General features: G+C 30.9%; 1 protein-coding gene across 1 annotated transcript in view; it reads right to left on the bottom strand.

Moving 5' to 3' along the window:
- Positions 1 to 19,098: 19,098 nt before the first annotated feature.
- LOC101895174 (uncharacterized) overlaps positions 19,099 to 21,674 on the bottom strand; it is a 350,871-nt gene continuing 348,295 nt past the window's right edge. The window contains exon 4 of the mRNA XM_059125852.1: positions 19,099 to 20,241. Within this exon, the coding sequence (XP_058981835.1) occupies positions 19,961 to 20,241 (281 nt within the window). The 3' untranslated portion in view covers positions 19,099 to 19,960. The remainder of the gene's footprint in view (positions 20,242 to 21,674) is intronic.

Below are 21,674 nucleotides of genomic sequence, written 5' to 3' on the forward strand. Positions count from 1 at the left end.
TAGTCATCCTTATAATCAGCTATACAAACCTTCATCTAAAATACCTAATCCTTCTGGTTTTCGAAAATTTTAACACAATTTTTCTTTTTTTTCTTATTTTTTACAATTTTTATTTAAACCAGTTACAAATTCATTTTTGTTGTTGTTCTTTTTTTAAATATTTATATACTTTTATTACTGTTTGTTTCTTTTTAATATTAAATTTTTACTGAATCTACATAGTTGAGTTTGTTTTGGGAAATTTTGTTGTTGTTGTTGCCGTTAATACAATTTGTTAATTTTATTTGGTTTTTTTTGTTTCATCTATGGTTTGATTTTTGATTGAAATTTGAATTTGAAAATAATTTGTTGTTTTATTTGTATGTTGTTTTTTTTTTTAGCGTACAGTTTTATTCCTCAACCTTTTGTTAAATAAAAAGTTGCTGGATTTCTTACATTTTTTTTTATTTATTTAGAAACAAGTTTTTATGAACATACTTTGATTTGTTTGTTTTATTTTTCGGTGTCTTCTTATGAGAGCCATGTCTCATTTGTTTGTTCTCCTTAATAATTACATTGTTCAGTATTATTTTTCAACAATTAACATTTTTTATTATTAGTTCTTTCTTTAATATGTATAAATTTATTAATTTTTTGCATTTATTTGTATTTAGAAATTTTAGAAATGTTTCCATTTTTTTGTTTGTTGGAAATTCGTTACCTTATTCCTATAAAGGTGTAATTTTTTCTATTGGTCGTAGGTTTGGAAGTGTGTGTGGTTTTTTTGGGAAGTAATGTGGGGAGTTTCGTATTGCAGAAGGTGGCAAATAACTAAAACCGATCACAAATGGACATTTATATATTACTTTTTGGTATAAAAATAAAGTTGCTTCTTCGCTTCTAAAAAAAAATAAAAATATCATAAACCAGTTATATTTGTCTGAAAATGCTATGCCTTGCATTTGCCTACAAGTCATTTCAAAAAATAAGTTTGCCATGTGGCCAGACAGCTTAATGATTTCTTTATTAAACTTGACTTTGTATGTTATATGAATCACCCTGTTGTTTTTTTGCAAATACCACAACAGTACTTATATCATTATATTTTTACGTTCTCTTCATAACAGAGCACTTCAAAGAGAATGCCATAAAATGGAAATTTAAAGCTACCATAGATAATGCACCATATATGTGTTACCCTGTTCTCCAAGCTGTCTTGCCAAATGTCACACAATTGAATACATTTTTAAACATGGGACGGGATAAAAATTATTTCTTTTGTTTTCTTTGTTTCTAAACCTACGAAAATCGCTTCAATGATTGTGTTGTTGTTTGTCAAATTTCGCGTTTTGTATCAGTATTTTTTTTTTTGGTTTGCTTTTAAATCTACAAATTATTCAGATTGTGTTTTTGCTGTTTTCAAAACATTCACACATGTCATCGGTTTAACACTATTTTATTACCATTATTTTAGTTACTATTGTTAATGTTGCATTTTATCTAGATTTATTGACACATGACCTTCAATTTAGATTTGATTTCAATTTGTATATATATTAAATAATATGGAAATAAAAATTATTAAAAAAAATATTCCGCAAAACTAACTGTAATGTTTAATCCAATTGATTATTAAAAGTAGGTTCGCGATTATTCAGTCGAGTGGATTTCAATTGTCAATTCCAATGAAATTAAGGGATTTCATTTGACAGTTTATAGTTTAAATCCACCGGATTTTTTGGGTGTACTATGTTTAAATCTCGTAATTTATCATAGAAGACATGGCAGAAGAATACAGATGAAATTGAATGAAAAATAATTCAAATTTGTAAAACTTGTTGAAAAATGCATTTCATAAAAACCTCCGATTGGTGTCATATTAGGAAACATATAAAAATCTACTTATCTTTTAAAATTCTTCTACCATGCCTGATGCCTTATTAACACTGAAAATGTTTTCATAAACATAACTAAGATGCCAGTGTAAAGTAGACTTGGAGCGAATTTCTTTTCAGTTTAACTTTGGCAATCCCCTGTAAAGCACTTGTCGAACGATAAGTGTTTTACATGGTAGAAGAATACAGATAGTCGCATCGACGCAGCTGCTGGGACAATGAACTGTCAAACCGATTTTAGAATTAAAAATGTTGAATGAAAAATTATTGAAATTTGTAAAAATTGTTGTTTAAATACATATCACAACAACATCCGATGTGCGTCGTATAAGAAAACATATACAAACTTACTTATTTTTGACAAATCATTTTAAAGATTTTGACATGTCAATGTTCCGAAGCGTTGATGCATCTACCCATATTCTTCTACCATGGTGTTTTACATATGGGCTGTCACTTTTATTATCCACGTGTATTTCCGTGTTTGTGTCAAAGTTGCCATTTTACATATGACACATAATTTTTGCTATCACACACTTGCATATGTTTTTTATTTCTTTTGGTTACATTGTGATTATATTGTTTTTTCTAAATAGTAATATTACTTTATTATGACTTTTTACCGCAAATTCAATTTTATATATATTTTCAGGAAACAAACAAACAACACTTTTGATTAAATTATATTTTCCGATGAAAATAGGGCTCGCTGTGATCGAAAAAGTACATATATACCATGGTAGAACAATACAGATAGCCGCATCGACACATCTGCTTGGACAATAAACTGTCAAACCAATTTTGGAATTGAAATTTTTGAATGAAAATTATTCAAATTTGTAATTTTTTTTAGAAAAAGTTCATATTATAACAACCTCCGATTGGATATACGACTCCAAAAACATATATAAATCTACTTATTTTTGCAATGTTCCCAAGCGTTGATGCATCTATCTGTATTCTTCTTCCATGATATGTACTTTACTCATGTATCTCAAAATCGAAATATCGCCCATGTATCACACGATGTGTGCAACTTATACGTATGGAAATTTGACACTATATATGAAAAAAAAAAAAAAAAAAAAACATATCGTCTGATACAGCCTTGACAATATCCTGTTATTTAACATTTGTTAATCGCTGATTGGGTTTTGTTCATTATTTTCTACATTACAGTCAGTTTCATGGTAAAATTAAGAAGGCAAAGTCATTTTAAATAAGTATTCCCATCTTTGTATTTTCTGTAATTTACCTTGTCAATTTTTACTGTATAAAAAACAGGATCCCATCTCTGATTTCTGTATATAACATGGATTTATGAATATACATTTTGACAATGAGATGTTGTCAAATGAATACTTTTGAAAAACAAAATGTAAACATATGAATGCACGACTTTACCTTCTTAATTTTAGAATGTTTTTCTACATTACAGTCAGTTAATGGCAACTTATACGATTAAAGGTGAGAATATATAAAATGCTTTTTTGGCCGGTTTAAGTCATCGACTGGCCCCTTCGTAGAGAAAGAAATCAAAGACATAGAAGTATAAAGATGGGACAAGACAGAGTCAAAATATTGTCACCAGGTGTAAATACCTCTGTTGTTACGATATCATAACAAAATACTCCCCAATGTTAAACGGATTTAACAGCAAATACAATTTTCAGTTCATTGAAAAGGTCAATGGAATGCAATTTTTAGTCCAAATTTTTGGTTTACAGTAAATGTTATTTTTAAAATGGCTCTGTAAATATGATTTTTGTGATAACATGTCACTGTTGTGAGCAGCGCCCATGGTAGAAGAATAAAGGTAGATGCATCAACGCTTGCGAACATTGATATGTCAAAATTTTAAAATTGTTTTGTCAAAAATAAGTACATTTTTATATATTTTCTTATTCGATGCTAATCGAAGGTTGTTACAATATGCATTTCTCAACAATTTTTACAAATTTTAATAATTTTTCATTCAACATTTTCAATTCCAAAATCGGTTTGACAGTTCATTGTCCCAGCAGCTGTGTCGAAGCGACTACCTGTATTCTTCTACCATGGCAGAGCCCCTATATATTTTTAACATTACATATTTTTCTATTATTCATTTTGTCCAGTCTTTACCATTTAGGTCTTTGAAGGAATGAGTTTTAGGTTGACATAGTTCGAGTTTTGCCTTAAGCTCCTTTGTTCTTTTCCGATGACTTAAGCCAGTTAAAAAAGCGTTTTATGTATTCTTACCTTAAGTTGTAGGCAAAAACAAAATTTCTGAAAAACTCAGTGCGTTTTCATTGATTGTTAAAATAATGAGAAAAAAAAAGTTTAAAGAATTTATGAAAAAATATACATTTTGAAAATTATTATAATACATATATTTGTAATATAAAAAATCCTTTTTCAATTTGTATCGTGGCTAACTATAAATAAATAAAAAATGATAAAAACCAACTAAAGTCTTTTATTTTACACTTATTTTATTTTTAAATTATTTTTAATGTTTCATATTTTATTTTTGTTAATGGGATGATAATGCTTCTAATTTGCTGTTATTTTTTTAGTTGAATTGATTTATTAAAGCTTTTTTTCTCTCCTACACTTCCGATTTTACGAACATTTTTCATTTCATTTCTACTTGCCGTCAATTGAATGAAATTGACAGTAAATTGTTGTTGGTTTTCATTTTGTTATTTTAAAATGTTCTAATATTATACAAATTGTTTATGGGGGTTTATTTCTAATTAATTTGTGTTGGTTTTCATTTATTAATTAACTGGTGACAGGCACAATCTCTGCAAATTCACAACAATACTTATTATAATTTATTATTTATCGTTTCGTATTCATCTTTAATGGTAATTCAAAATTTGGATTTTTTTTTGGTTTTTGTGTTTTTTTTTTCTTAAATTGATGCACATCTCCAATTGTTGCTTAGCCTTTGTTTACACAATGCCTTTTTGTGAATGTCAGAATTGTATAGTCGCCTGGACACATAGGAAGCTAAGTTGTTATGTGGCCAAACCACTTTTATTTAGAGCGCACTGTGTAAACAAGGTCTAAACTGGGTTTGACATAACATATGATTTGACAGTTATAACTGTGAATAGTGACTTGCTAATTGAAGATGCTCAAAACAATCATAAATCTAATGAAGATACAGAATAGTAATATAGACATTGATTAGGCCAACTTAATTCAGGGTGTCACAACTTCATTATTTTAACACTGAAAGCAAATTTTATGTTTTTTTTTTAAGATATCCAAAAGATGTTTTGTTGTTGCAAAATATTAAAACATAAATTTTAAAACACCCTGTTTAAATAAATTCTGACCAGTTTATGAGGTAAGCAGTAAATTTACTCAAAAATACTTGCAGTTGACTGATGAGTCTTCATGAGTAACATTTATTCTAATAATAGATTCAATTATAATTAACATAGATTTTGTTTTCGGTATCTAAACTTAACACAAAAGCCTAATTGAAACCTTTGGTTGCAGCAAATTAATACAATTATACATACATGGTTTTGTTTTCTGTTTTTAGATTTTTTATTTTTGTGTGTGAGTGTTTTTTTTGCTGTTTGTTCTTCTAAATACTTAATTTTAGTTTTTTTTTTCAGATGTCATTCTAAGTCAAATCTCTATATCGATTGTAATCTAGTTGTAATCGTATGTGGGTGTGTGAGCATTGTTATAACTTATTTACGTTTTTACAAGTTAGAGATAATTATTGTACTGATTCGTGGTTTTGAACTCAATAATAAATTAATGGGAGGGTACTTTAGGTGTCAAGTGGTTATAATTTCAGAAAGAGCAAATTTCTCATTTGTTTTCTGTAATGTCTCTTATTCCCTTGATGCCAATGACACATGTCACCCAGCTTGGTACAGTAATTAGGTAGTCCATTGCTGAACAGCTGATAATTAGATAAGCTGTCAAATGTTATTATTTTAACAGTACAAAACACAAAGAATAAGGAATCAAGACATATCTTTGAATCTTCATGAAACACCTTCTTGTTGCACCATGCCTTAAATAAACTTTTAAAGTAAAGCCATGTTTACACAGTTGTGTTGCCATAGTCTCATGGTGGAAGAATATAGGTAGATGCATCAATGCTTGGGAACATTGATATATCAAAATTTTTAAAATGTTATATCAAATATAATAATATTTTAAATGTTTACGACGCAAATCGGTGTTTGTTATAATGTGAATTTTTCAACAATTTTTACAACTTTACAATATTTTTTCCATTTCTGATTTCTGTGTATACCATGGCTTTATGAATATAAATTTTGACAATGAGATGTTGACAAATCAATAATTTTGAAAAACTTGAAAAGACATGATTGCATGGCTTTACCTCCTTAATTCTATCATGATAAAATCCTTCTGAGTTATGATGAGTTTTTAGTTTGATAGTTGTACAAAATAAAATAGCATTTTTTTGGTTATATGTAAGACAATAAATAAATAATACATAATTAATTTAGAGTTTGTTATTTATATATTAAAAAATGTGGAAATTAAATTATTCTTTTGTGGAAAGTCAAGCTACTCTATTTTGAAAAAAAAATAAGCTAAAATGAAGCGATTACATCAAATCCAGGTTACCTTGACTATTTTACAATGTCTTCTAATAAACGCCCTGTTCCACGAATCCATCAAAGCTGCTATCAGACGATAAGGGTTTTACATATGTGCTGTCACTTTTATCATCCATGTGTATTGGTGTGTGTATGTCAAAATTGTCATTTTACATATAATGAACAATTATTCCTATCACACACTTTTATACGTTTTATTTCCTTTGGTTACATTGTAATTTTATTTTACACTTTTGATTTAATTATATTTTTTCCGATGTGAGCAACTTTAACATATGGAAAATTTGACACTACATATGTAAAAAACATATCTTTTGACAGCGCCTTAATTTAGCAATATTTCATAAAGAAAACTCGAAATTTGTTGGCAAGTCGGGCGGCCTAAAATAAAAACGAAGTAAAGAAAAATTGACATTTGGCCAGATTGAAATCAGCTGTTTGTCATAGGGGTATATACATGGTAGAAGAATATAGGTAAAAGCATCGACACAGCTGCTGGGACAATGAATTGTCAAACCAATTTTGGAATTGAAAATGTTGAATGAAAAATTATTTAAATTTGTAAAAATTGTTTAAAAAAAAACTCGAATTATAATAACCTCCGAATTTAAAATTTTAAATTTTTTGACATATCAATGCTCCCAAGCGTTGATGCATTTACCTGTATTCTTCTGCCATGATACAAGCGCATTAGTAAAAGTACGTTTACACACATATCTTAATTTTTATTTATTTATTCACAATAAGTTAAACTATCCAAATAGTCAAATCAAAATATTGTATGTAAACGTGCCATAGTTCTTTAACTTTTCAAGAAAAAACAGATTACAGTTCCAGATGTTAGTTTGCAAATAAATATTTAAAGAGTTTTTTCTTTTATTTATATATATTTTAAATAACAAACTTTAAATTACATCAAATTTAAACTACTTTGTCAGTCTAAACAGGGTCCTTTTATAATTAATGCATTACCAAAAATGCCTAAAGTAATCTTATTTTTTCATAATATCTAATGTACAAGATCAATGATGGCATAGGGCGTTGATTTTCCAAATGTTGTCACTGGCAATAGCTGTATGCCAAATAAAGCAGGTAATGTAAGTAAAGTTTTAGAACAAATGTCATTATGAAGAGAGAAGTTAAAGTACGTTTTAAATCACAATGGGGAACTGCTACTATCCATGGTAGAAGAATGCAGGTAGTCGCATCAAAGCTTGGGAACAATGATATGTCAAAATTTGTAAAATATTTTGACAAAAAATAGTAATTAGGGTTGTTATGATATGAAGTTTTCAACAATTTTTAAAAATTTCATTAATTTTTTATTCAAAATATTCAATTCCAAAATTGGTTTGACAGTTCGTTGTCCCAGCATCTGTTTTGATGCGGCTGCCTGTATTCTTCTACCATGCTACTAACTTAACAGCATTGTTTTTTGACAATTCGCAAGAAATCAGCTGTTTTTATGTATCCTTTAAGTACGTTTACACACAAATCTGTGTTTGCTGTTTAACCCCAATAAATGCCCCATATCAACAGTAGCGCGTTTATATAGAAAATCCCCACGCGAATTAGTCCCGGTAATTTACCAATCACATTAAATTCTCTGATCTATTGTCAGTTTTATTGTGAATGGTCAAATACCGCGAAGAGATTATATATGTAAACGCACTGTAAGTTTGAATAAGGAAAACCCACGTTAAATATATTGTATTTAGTCAATTTTCGCAGTTAACTAGTTTGTATGTATGTACGTTATTAAATTTTTGACTAATTAATGACAAATTGTTGGTACGTTTCCATGCCTAAATTTGATGGGTTATTTTCAATTATAACCTACTTTAAGCCAAATCAAATACCGTTTAAGCCGTAAGCGAGTAATTTAAACCGAAAAAGCTTTTAACTTCAAATGTACGTCAAATAAATGTCAATTATTTTTTAAACACGTAACTTAAGAATACAAAAAAAAATACTGCTAGAGGAACAAAGGAGTTTTAGGTTGACCTAGTTCGATTTTGGCCCTAGGCTCCTTTGTTCATTTCCGAAGAAGCCAGCCGATGACTTAAGCCAGCCAATGTGATGTAATTTGTCGGTGTAAATTAGCTATTAGAATGTTATCCAATAAAACAGCTTATTTTTGCTACTCATTTTGGTATGTGCAAACGTAATGTTATTTACGCCGATCATAAAACAGGATGTTAAGATTGTCAGTCCTTTGAATATATGTCAAATAAGTGACTCATATGTTTTTATAAAAACGGGTTTTTAGATTGTCAAATCAATTGAATGCACGTCAAATAAATGACGTAAAAAAAACACCTAATTTAGATATAATTTATCGGTGCAAATAGACTTTATCTAAAAACAGCTGATTAGTGTTAAATATATTAAAATTTTTGACACATCTATGTTCTCAAGCGTTGATACCTCTACCTGTATTTTTCTACATATATTGAATATACGTGGCGTAACGGAAACACGTTATCAAATCTATTGATTGTACGTCAAATGAGTAACGTTAACCACATAAAACATCTGAATTACGTAAAATTTATCGGTATAAATAAACTTAAACATTTGAATAATTTTCCATTAATCTTTTTCAATTTCAAAATCTGCTTTGACAGTTCATTGCCCCAGCAGCAGTGCTGATGCGACTACCTGTATTCTGCTAACAAGACGTTATCTAAAAACAGCTGATTTTTTGCCACTATGTCAAAAGCTTGACAGCCTAACATGGTAGAAGAATGTAGGTAGATGCAACAACGATTGGGTACATTGATATGTCAAAATTTTTTAACTGCTTTGTCAAAAATAAGTCGATTTTTATATGTTTTCTTATACGACGCAAATCGGAGGTTGTAATGAAATATATTTTTTGTAAAAATTTTTACAAATTTCAATAATTTTTCATTCACGATTTTCAATATCAAAATCGGTTTGACAGTTCATTGTCCCAGCAGCTGTGTCGATGCGGCTACCTGTATTCTTCTACCATGCAGCCTAAAGAGAATTCAAACAGCGTGGTTCTCAGGCTTTTGTGATGAATGCCATAAAAACCCGTTTACATGTGAATTATTATTTTATGCCAAGGGAACAATGGGAGGCTTTAATGATATAACGTTTTCAATAATTTTTCCACGGTAAACTTAAGAAGTTAAAGTCATTTCAAATAAGCATTCCCATTTTTGCATTTTTTGTAATTTAGCTAGTCAAATTTCACTGCATGGAAAACAGGTTCCCATCTCTGATTTTGTATATACAATGGATTTTTAAATATATACTTTGACAATGAGATGTCAAATGAATTTTGAAAAAAAAAAATTGTAAACATATGATTGCTTGACTTTACCTTCTTAATTCTACCATGCATTTTTCATTAAAAATTTTCAATTTCAAAATCTGTTTTGACAGTTCATTGCCCCAGCAGCGGTTCTGATGCGACTACCTGTATTCTTCTACCAAGACGTTATCTAAAAACAGCAGATTTTTTGCTGAGATATCAAAAGGTTGACAGTAAATTGTTATTTTATGCCAAGAGAAAAAAATGCAAATCATTGCTCTAAGCCTTCATTGGCCTTGCAATTCTCTTCTCTTCTTTTTTCTCTTTTTCTATTATTTTTAAATAATACGTTTCATTTGGATTCTTTCTTTGTCATTTCTTTTTTTGAAATTTGCTGTTGTTGGTATTTTTATAATTATTATTATTATTGCTATCATCATAATCATCATTTCAATTAATTTTATTTATTAATAACAAATTACAAATATTTAGACATTTAATAACAAATTGGAATTTTGTTTTAAAGTTTTTTCTTTAAATTTCTTCTGGTTTCAATTTCATTTATTTTCTCACACATCTTTGCTAGTCTCTGGATTATGTTAATGTGTATCTGAGTGTGTGTGTTTTTTTAACTATTTGAACATAAATAATTAATTTATAATTAACTATAATTGTATGTTAATGCTAATTATGTTAATTTCAATGTAACCTTTTTAGTTTTAATTGTCCTTACAAAAATGCCCGTTTAAATGTCATTTCAGTGGTGGTGGTCACAACAAATGATTGATTTCTGTTTTATAATTTGCTATTTGTCATTGTTGTTTACATAACAAAAAAAAAAAAGGAATACCGTTATTATGTACGTATGTATGTTGTAATAATAAAATTATTTAAAGTATGGGGTACCAATGTCAGTCTGATGTTCCATATGATCAGCCTGTGTTGGTCCCCCCTTCTAAGACCCTGTGTATTAACGTTTTGTAGTTTTACATTGCCTGTTTACATTTCATTATGACTTAAAGTAGTTTTATATTTCATTTCATTTGTTTTTAAATTTTCTAAATCTGAATTAGTTGTCACTTTTCTTTTTTTAAAAAAAATCAACATTATTATTTGTTTTACTTAAACCTAGCAATTAGCATTTAATTATTTATTACGTTTACTATATAATATAATTTTCGTTATAATTTCTAATATTTACATGAGTATTATTAATTTTGCACAATTTTTTTAGTGGGTTGAAATAGTTGGGTTTATTTTCTGGAACATTATTTTGTCCACGTCTTTGTCATGGCGAGTTGTGTACGGTGTAACAGGCTGGAGCCCTTTACCGTCATAAGTGACCAATGACATTAAGTTGTACATGGGTCAATATAGTCATAGAATCAATCACCACTGTAAATGGCTGCAGTGTAAACGTAACGTGACATTTTAATAAACAACCATTTCTAAATTATTTTTTGTATATGTATGCATCATGGTACAAAGAAATAAAGGTAACCTCATTTCAAATTAGCATTCCCAGTTCTGCATTTTCTGTAATATACCTTGTCAAATTTTAATGCATAAAAAACAGTTCCCATCTCTGATTTTGTGTGTATACAAAGGATTTATGAATATAGGTTTTGACAATGAAATGTTGTCAAATGTATAAATGCGAAAAAATTGTAAACATATGATTGCATGACTTTACCTTCTTAGTTCTACCCATGGTACAATTAAAAGGTAAGGTACAGCTACCAGCTGATAACAATTTTTTCTAAGTGTGCTCGACTTCTGCCAATTTTCTGTATGTATCATGGTAGAAGATTATAGGTAGACGCGTCGACACAGCTGCTGGGACAATGAACTGTCAAACCAATTTTGGAATTAAAAATGTTGAATGAATTATTTAAATTTGTAAAAATTGTTGAAAAACGCGAATTATAACATATAAAAATCTACTTATATTTTTGAAAAAACATTTAAATATTTTTGGCATATCAATGCTCCCAAGCGTTGATGCATCTACCTGTATTCTTCTGCCTTGGTATGTAGGGTAAGTGTGCCTAAGTTCGGCATGTCCCAGTAGTCGGCACTTTTTATTTTTAAGCCCAAATAAATGAAACTATTATAACTAAATGTATTTTGTTTACTTCAAGTATATTGTCAGCTATCTTTGTGTACAATTTCGCTAAGAAAAGATGATTTATTCTATTAAAAATTAAATTTTTGTCTGCGAAGGTCCTCAACAATCAATATTCTTAAGAAAAGTACAATAAAGTCGTCGAATGAGTTTAACTAAACAAAAATATTATATTTTAATGAATTAATTTATTATTATTATTATTATTATTATTATTATTTATTTTTACAAAAAAAAAAATGGTATGCCGACTTTTGGAACATGCCATACCGACAATTGGCAAGTGGTGCCGACTACTGGCAAAAAAGTATTGTTTTAATAAAACTACAAATTTATGAAATTTAATAAAAAGTTATTAAAACTTTATTTATTATTGCAAAAACTATACAAAATTTTGAATCTGAATAAATTAACTTTGTAATAATTGAAAAGTTCCACTCAGAATGGTTAGCGATTAAAAACGCGAAAATCCTAAAAGTGCCGACTGCTGGTACACTTACCCTATTTATTGTTTTGAAAAATAAAAACAGAATATTTTCAAAATCAATGATTGGAAGACGCGTAAATTGAGAGACGCGCATTAAAGCTATTCGCCAGTTTTACCATGGAATTGAATGATAGAGCTCTCTAGATCATATTTTTGAAATCGAGAAAATCGAGGCATTTCATTAATTTTTCCCGCTGTTTAACTGATTTTAAAAATGAGGAAATATATTGAATAAATAAAACCAACTTGTTGCATGCAAATTTGACAGTACGCGGGCATAGCCCCAGGACTGTATTTCTGTAGTTTTACGAAGCTTTTCTACCTCCTTATTGTACCATGGTTCTACCATGGTATGCAAGTAGCGAGAGAGTCCGTAATAAAAATTACAAAACTGCCTTTACAAAAAACATAACATTAGAGTTCATTTATTAAATGTCAAAATACCATCATTTGTTTTTGTGACGTAGGTGTCCCGACAATTGCAAAAACAATTACAAACTTATCCACGTAAAGACTATGTATACCCTACAGCATACAGTAGAAAGGGTCTTATTTCTTTGTGGATTTGTTTGTAACATGGAGAAGTAGCGAGATAGGCCCATAGTTACTTTTAAGGATTTTCATAGAATCACTTTCTGAGTCGATTGTTTTTTTATAATGCCATGTATTTTTGTAAACAAAATGCAGGTCGCATATATTATCCCATTGAGATGAAATTTTTGAAACAATATTTGGCTCAAGGACGAACCCTATTGAAATTGTTGATAATCGGATGAGATTTAGATATAGCTCCCATATATTTTCAATCGATTTCTTATTAATTGTGCACCAAATGGCCGATATAAGTCCAAATGACCTGAATTTTGGCACATCCCATCGCATCGAGTCTAGAAGCAAGTAAATCAAATTTGGAGAAATTCGGTTCAGATATAGTATGTCTATATCTTACATAAAAAACTTTCATCCGATTTGTGGTTTAAGATACATCACATGCGTAATATGCACTCCACTGGAAAGATATGTGGTACCGGAGATCAGATACTGCTCGAAATTTTATCGAGATCGGTTCAGAATGTGGGATATAGCTTCCATATATATTTTTATCCGATATCAGTTTTATTGTGCACCAAATGTTTTATGGATCAGACCAAATGGACTGAATTCATCTTAGAAATCAGTACTTCAAATTTGGTGTAAATCGGTTCAGATATAGCTATAGCTCCCATATATATATTTTTTAGCCGATTTGGGGTTTGAAGTCCCTCACAACAATGATCTTTGGTACCAGATATCACATAATAATCACATAATTGTATTAAATTTTGTCAAGATCATTTCAGATTGGGATTTAGTTCCCATATATATCCTCAATCGATTTCGGGTTAATTGTGCACCATATGGCCTAAATCTGTCAAAAAGTCCTGAATTTAGTGCATCCTACCGAATTCAGTTCAGCCGATGACTTAAGGTGAACATAAAACTCTTTTTTGACCGGCTTAAGATAAAAAAAGCCTTTTTTTGACTAGCTTAAGTCATTGGCTGGCTTATCGTAGAAGAACAAAGGAGCCTAGTACCAAAATTCAACTAAATAAACCTAAAACTCCTTTGTTCCTCTACGAATAATCCAGCCGATGACTTAAGCTAGTAAAACAAGAGTTTTAAGGTGGGAATATATAAAGCGCTTATCTGGCTGGCTTAAGTTTTCTGCTGGTTTCTTCGGAAATGAACAAAGGAGCCTAGGGCGAAAATCGAACTAAGTCAACCTAAAACTCCTTTGTTCATGCGCTTTATGTATTTCCACCCTCATGCATTCTCGCCCTTAAGTCATCGGCTTTCTTCTTCGTAAAAGAACAAAGAAGCTATAGGTTGACTTAGTCCAATATAAATACTTGTTAGCCCTACGTGTCCTTGTACTTTTACCATGTTAGAAGAATACAGATAATCGCACATGGTAGAAGAATACAGGTAGTCGCATCGACACAGCGGCTGCAACAATGAACTGTCAAACCCAATTTGCAATTGACATTTTGGAATGAAAAATTATTCAATTTTGAAAAAAATTGTTAAAAAAAAACATATAATAACAACCTCCAACTCGCTTAAGTCATCAGCTGGCTTCTTCCTAAGAGAACACAGGAGTTTAGGGCCAAACTCGAAGCCAGTCAGAAAAGCGTTTTATGTATTGCCACCTTTATGGGTTAAGCCATCGGCTGGCTTCTTTATAAAAGGACAGAGAAGTTTTAGGTCGACTTAGTTCGATTTTGGCCCTACGCTCCTTTGTTCTTTTCCGAAGAAGTCAGCCGATGACTTAAGTCAGCCGGAAAAGCGTTTTATGTTTTCTCAATAAGGCCTTTTATGCACTATCACCTTTACATGTCCATCTATTTGCTTATGTATCTCCACTTTTATGCTGCACATTCTATTAAATTCTCAGCTCAACGAGTTTTTGATACAATCTCTCTATAAAAGTTTAAAAACGATAGTTGTTTTTTAAACTGTACATGCCGGCACTTTTTACATCTGTATAATTTATGCAGTTGTTGTTATTTGTTTACATTTAACTTACACCCTTACATTCATATACATACATATTGTTTGTTAACGCCGAATTTACTGTTGGTTTAACACTATCTAGCCGGAGAGGTGCTCTTGACTCTCCTACTGTCTCTGTTGTTTTTCATCGGTTGCTTTGTTTATTATTTTTTTCGTTTTTGTCTTTTTTTGTGCCGAAACATAAATGGCTGTTATCAAAGCTTTTGTTGTCCACATGTCGCCAGGTTTGTAGAACGAGAGAGAGAGAGAGAGAGAGAGAGAGAGAGAGAGAAAAAAAAGAGGGAATAATAGGCGGAATGATATGTTTGTCATGTAACATGAGTTCACATGCATGCTTCTGTTTTGTTAGATAGGTCTGGGGATGCCCTTTGCTTTTTGAATGTTGAAGAAGAATATAATTGGGCCTAGAAATAATTTAAGCCAGAATACGTTCAATACCATGAACTTCAGCGATATCGGGTAAGCAAAATCAAAATTTAAGGGAATTCTTTTTGTTTGATCATTATGGTGTTTCTTCAAGAGAATGCCCTGTAACAAGTTAACATAACGGGGTAATGCCATTGAAATTCCAAAAAGTGCAAGAACTTACACTGCAACAGAAAGAAGATTTACTCAAAAGAGCTAAAGCGTTGATTCGCTTGGCCGAAAGTGGTGAACTGCCGAATTTGGGTTTCACCGATGAGAAAAAATTCGTTGTATAACGGTCAACAAAATGACCGTGTTTGCTTGCCAAAGAGGTCAGCTGAAAATGTGCACCTTTGATTGGTGCGGGCTGGCATAACAGCCAATGGTAGCTCTCCGCTAGTATTAATCGACCGCGAAAATATTCTGGAGAATGTATTAAAGCCTTGGGTACGCAAACATTTTGGCCGCAGATCTTGGACTTTCCAACAGGAAATAGCATCAATGTCTTCATTCAATAAAATTAAAAAAAAAAAAAATGTAAAATTTATGGCGTTTAACTTTGTTATTGTTGACTTCTTATCTCGTCGAGCTAAGTGTGTGTACGTCTGACATTTTGGATGACTCTCGGTTAAAAGCGGCTCAAATTGACTACAACTTTTGTGTGAAACATTTTCAGCGCCAGAGAGGGACTGATAGGGCAAATTTCACCTTTCAAAAAATCGAGCAAAAAGGGTTTGGTCCTACGGGAGGTTCCCCTTACCGTTGAGACCGTGTTTTAAACTACGGCCAAAATGGTTGAAATCGGTCGATATCATTCTTATTGGAAGCTTACTTACGAAGTAAGGAATCAATAAATAAATTCTGTTTTAATACCAAACATTTTGGGAATATGTTGCATACTTTTAGGAGCCACAAAAATGTATTTCCAATAATTACTAACATTTTATTGATTTATTTTCTGGTCAATTTTTATTTAATAAAAAACACTCTCTAAAAAACCCCAACTAAAAAAATCTTTTTCTGCTTTGAAATTATTACCTACTTTTCGGAGTCACAGGAAATTTTTGCAAAATACTCGAAACTTTAAAGCCGGGCAGAATTTGACATTTATTTTTTGATAAAAAAAAAATTAAAAAAATAAAACAAATAATATTACCTAATTATAGGATGTTTTTCTTCACAAACACTCAAGCTAAATTATGGTTTACTCTTCGGAGTCATGGAAATATTTTGAAATATTAAAAATGTTAGAGATTTGGTAAAATTGTATTTTTGAATTTTACAAAAATTGCAATTTTTCTTTAAAGAAATAAAATATTGCCTGTCTTCAAATTGTTTGTTAAATATATTCAGCTCTTCTTATTATTTTTACAATTCTTAAAAATTTTCACTCTCTATTAAAAATATATTTCTACCTAACTATTTTTCGGTGTCATAGAAATATTTTGAAATTCTTGCCATATACTAATATATTAAACATTTGGTAGAATTTTGCAGATATTTTTGTATTTTATTAAATTATATCATTTTTAAAAATAAAAATGGATGACATCATATTATGTTTTAAGCCACCTCATGTATCGAAAAAGAATTAAAAAAATATATTAAAATTTGAAAAATTTCTCTTTCGACCTGAGGATTTTAATCAAAATTAGATAACAATTTTTTTTCGGAGTTATAGAAATAGTCAAAAAATAGTTCTTGCAATATATTGAATATTAAAAATCAGGAAATATTTTGCAGATATTTTGAACTTTTTTAAAATTGAATTATTCATGAAACAAAAACATTGCCTACTTTTAGGATGTCTTTATTATTATTTTTTAACAGTGCACAAATGTATCGAAATAGACTTTTTTAATTCCGAAAAAATTCTTCTTCGCCAAAAATTCTATCAAATTTTGATAAATTTCTCATTTGAGCTGATCATTTTGTAATCAAAATTGTTGCCTATTTCTCGGAGTGATAGAAATAAAAAATGAAATGCTTGAATTATACAGAATTTTAAAAATCAGGAAAGATTTTTGCTGATATTTCAAAGAGAAAACTATTGACTACCTTTACGATGTCTTCATTACTTTGTCTTCAGTATCCGTTATTTTGGAGAACTATTTTAAAAATCATCAAATGTATGAAAAAAAACTTTTTACAGGTTTACAATCCTTGATTTATATAAAAGTTTACTTTTCCACTAAGAATCGAGCAAAATTGTTGCCTACTTATCGGGATTGTGCAAATAGTTTGAAGTGCTTGAAATATACAGAATATTAAACATATGACAGGATTTTGAAGATATTTTTGAATTTAAAATTTTCCTTAAACAAAATATATTGACTGTTTTCAGGATGTCTATCAAAAATATGTTCAGTTATTTTTACCATTTGGCCGCTCACTCAAAAATATATTCACATTCCTTTTAAGTAAACTATTTGAAAATAGTGTTTACAGTGTTTAAAACATTTTCTTCGTCAAACGCATGCAAAATTGTTGCCTACTTCTTGGAGTTCAAAAAATAGTCTGAAATGATTACAATATACAGAGTATTAAACATATGACAAGATTTTCCAGATATTTTTGAATCAATATATCTCTTTAAAAAGAAAACATTGCCTACTTTTAGGATCTTTACTAAAACTATATATTTGCCTTTACTATTTTGAAGATTTTTTTAAATCCTCAAAAAATATGCATGCTACTTCAAAGTTAGATATTTAAAAATTGTCTTCTCACAGTGTAAAAATTCACTAAAATTTTACAAATGTGCTGCCTACTTTTAGGGTTAATTAAAAAATATATTTTGAAAAGTTTACAAAATACTAAGTATTATAAAGTTGGCAAATTTTTACAGAAATTGTTTTGAAATCCCCGAAAATTGACACAAAAATATTGCCTACTTTTAGGGTGTACTCCCAAAATATATTAATTTGTTTATCACCAAAATAATATTCACATTCCTTAAAAATAATTTATTTATAAATACTCTGTGTTTAAAACATTTTCTTCGCCAAAATTCATGCAAAATTGTTGCCTACATTTCGGGGTCATAGAAATATTGTAAAGAGCGAGATAAATATTAAAAATCTTGGCAAATACTGCAGATTATTTTGAATTTCCTAACATTGGCACTATTCTTTAAACAAAAAAAAAAAAATATTGCCTACTTCTAGGATGTCTATGTCTTATTTTTATCTTTTAGCAGAACTCAAAAAAATATTCACATTCTTTCAAAGCAAAAAATTTGAATCGTTAAAACTCCTGCAATATTGTTGCCTACTTTTCGGGGTCATAGAAATATTGCAATGAGCCCATTATGCTAAATATTAAAAATTTGGACAAATGTGGCAGATATTTTTTTTTTGAATTTCCTGAAATTGAAACTATTTCTTAAACCAAAAAATACTGTCTACTTTTAGGATCTTTACCAAATATATATTCAGTTAAAGACCCAATAAATTTGAATTGAAATTATTAGAACTTTTTTACAATACCAAAAAAATGTTCACATCAAAGTAAAATATTTGAATATACAAAATTGTTGCCTACTTTTCGGAGTCATAGAAATATTTCGAAGATCTCACTATACTAAATATTAAAAATCTGAACGATACTTTCTTTTTGAATTTCCTAAAATTGGAACATTACTTTAAACCAAAAAATATTGCCTACTTTTAGGATGTCTACCAAAAATGTTCAGTAATTTTTATAATTTAACATAACTTTTTTACAATATTGAAAAAAAATCGCTGGACAATTGTTGCCTGTACATAAGATGGACCGCTGGAACCCATGCAGATCCCATTACAAATGAACCATGGTCCTTGAATACCAATTTGAAAAAAAAAAAACAAATCACGTGGCAAAAGCTGCTCTCAAATGACATTTTGACACATACATATGTAGATTACTGTTATTGCTTTTTGTGTTTGTTTCAGTCAGCATGTGTTACACTATTTTACATGAATGCCTGCTGGGTCATCAAGGTGGGTGAGAGGGTGGTTGGTTGGCTGGCTGGTTATGTAACCCCACCCTACTCACATGGCCTGGTAGCAGGACCCACAGTTAGCCATTTACTGTGAAATTGAGATAGAACACGTTTTCATTTATTGCTGCTGTTGTTGTTGTTGTAGGTGTTCGTTTCTTCTTATTCTTCTACTTCTGCTTCTTGTACATTTCTTTTGCTGGTATGCGAAAGCTTTAGGGCTGATGTCAATGCTGTTGTTAAATTTTGCCCAGCATCCTTGCCTTTTGAAATGTGGCACAAAGACGGGCAACAACAGGATTGGCTGACTGACTGGCTAACAACTGCCTTGTTATTATTGTTGTTGTTGCTACTGCTGTTATGATATACCGTTGTCTTTCATCATTGCCATTGTCTTCGTCTTCGTCATCGTCATCGTCGTCATCGCTGTCATCTTTATCGTCATTTGAGTTTGGTTTTTGTGCAATGTCAACATTTATATCCATTAAAGAAATTAATTTCATTATATCATCTCGTTTGTTGTTGTTGCTTTTGGTCATTAAGAATTACTACTGCTTGTTGTGTTGTTGTTGCTACTGTTGTCACTGGTGTTGCTTTAAGGCGCTGTCATTGATGGCCGGTCATGTCCACCGCACTGGTTCCGTTTGTTATGGAATTTGTTGCAAATGAGGCATATGGTGTGGTTGTTGTTGGTGTTGGGGCGGCAGCATCAATGCCATGGGCTCCGGTACCAAGGGTTGGGCATAGGCCTCACCATGATGCCCCTCACCGCCAGCTGCCGCCGCTGCTCCTCCGGCAGCACCCGCCACCGCCGAGACCAATGATGAGGTAGTTGCCGCCAACAGCGAAGAAGCAGCCTCCGTATAATTCTTACCAAAACGAACCCGGTCCATGGTTTCCTTCATTAAACGTTCATTTTCTTGGCGAACTATAAATGGCATAAATGGAGGAAGAGGTATTGGAAAGAACAAAGAAAAAGACAAAAGAGAAAAAATATTCAATTAGTATTGTTTGTTACCAGTAACGAAGGCAATTAAAAATTTCAAAAGCATTGGCATTTAAACATTGAAAAAAATAATAATATTAGAAAAAAATCATTGAAATCAACAACAAAACCATAATTAAAAAAAAAAATTGTAGACTTTAAACAAAAACTAAACTGAAGAAAATTGCTTTAAAAAAATGGAACATTTTATATACATTTTTTTTGGTGTTTTTAAAATTGGTTTTGAAATTTGTCTTTAAATTTTTTGTTTTTTTTTTTGATGATTTTTGCCAAGAAAAAACTATAGTCAAAGTAAATGCCTGTTGATGAACAATTTTCAAAGCCCATGGGCAAATTCATCAATCCAGACTATTTACTTTAAATACAATTCGGCAGGGTTTCCGAGTTTCTCGTTTTGTTTTTTTCATTTCACAATGGCTATACGTTGTGGTAAGAGAGGGAAGTATATATTTTATTTTTATTTATTTTTTTACAATTATACTTACGAATGGCGATTTAGGTATCCATAAAATAGGTAAGTTAAATTCTTTTCATTTGTTGCCTAAAAGTATGCTATAGAATTACTAAGATATAATATATATTTAATTTGAATAAAATAGATCCATTCAAACACGATCAGTTACGGTTTTAAGAAGCTCGCCCACAAAATACTGAGCCATGAGATGGTAACAACCCACTCCACCCCAGAACCCTTCTGAAGAGAAACAGAAATACTTAGTACCGACACTGAGCCAGCCTCAGTACCGAAACCGAGCCAGCCTCAGTAGACAACTGAGCCAGCCTCAGTAGACAACTGAGCCAGTCTCAGTAGTGAACTGAGCCAGTCTCAGTATATATACTAAGCCAGCCTCAGTATATTAACTGAGCCAGCCTCAGCAGTCAACTGAGCCAACCTCAGCAGTCAACTGAGTCAGCTTCTGCAGTCAACTGAACCAGCCTAAGCAGTCAACTGAGCCGGCCGCAGTAGTCAACTGACCCGGCATCAGTAGTAAATCAACTGAGCCGGCCTCAGTAGTCAATCAACTAAGCCGGCCTCAGTAGTTAATTAACTGAGCCGACCTCAAAAGTAAATCAACTGAGCCGGACTCAGTAGTCAACCAACTGCGCCGGCCTCAGTGGTCAATCAATTGAGCCGGTCTCAGTAGTCAATCAACTGAGCCGGTCTCAGTAGTCAATTAACTGAGCCGGCCTCAGTAGTCAATCAACTGAGCCGGACTCAGTAGTCAATCAACTGAGCCGGACTCAGTAGTAAATCAACTGAGCCAGCCTCGGTATGCAACTGAGCCAGCCTGAGAAGTCAACTGAGCCCGCCTGAGTAGTCAACTGAGCCAGCCTCCGTAGTCAACTGAGCCAGT

This window comes from Musca domestica, unplaced genomic scaffold, assembly GCF_030504385.1.
Source record: "Musca domestica strain aabys unplaced genomic scaffold, Musca_domestica.polishedcontigs.V.1.1 35, whole genome shotgun sequence".
NCBI lineage: Eukaryota > Metazoa > Arthropoda > Insecta > Diptera > Muscidae > Musca > Musca domestica.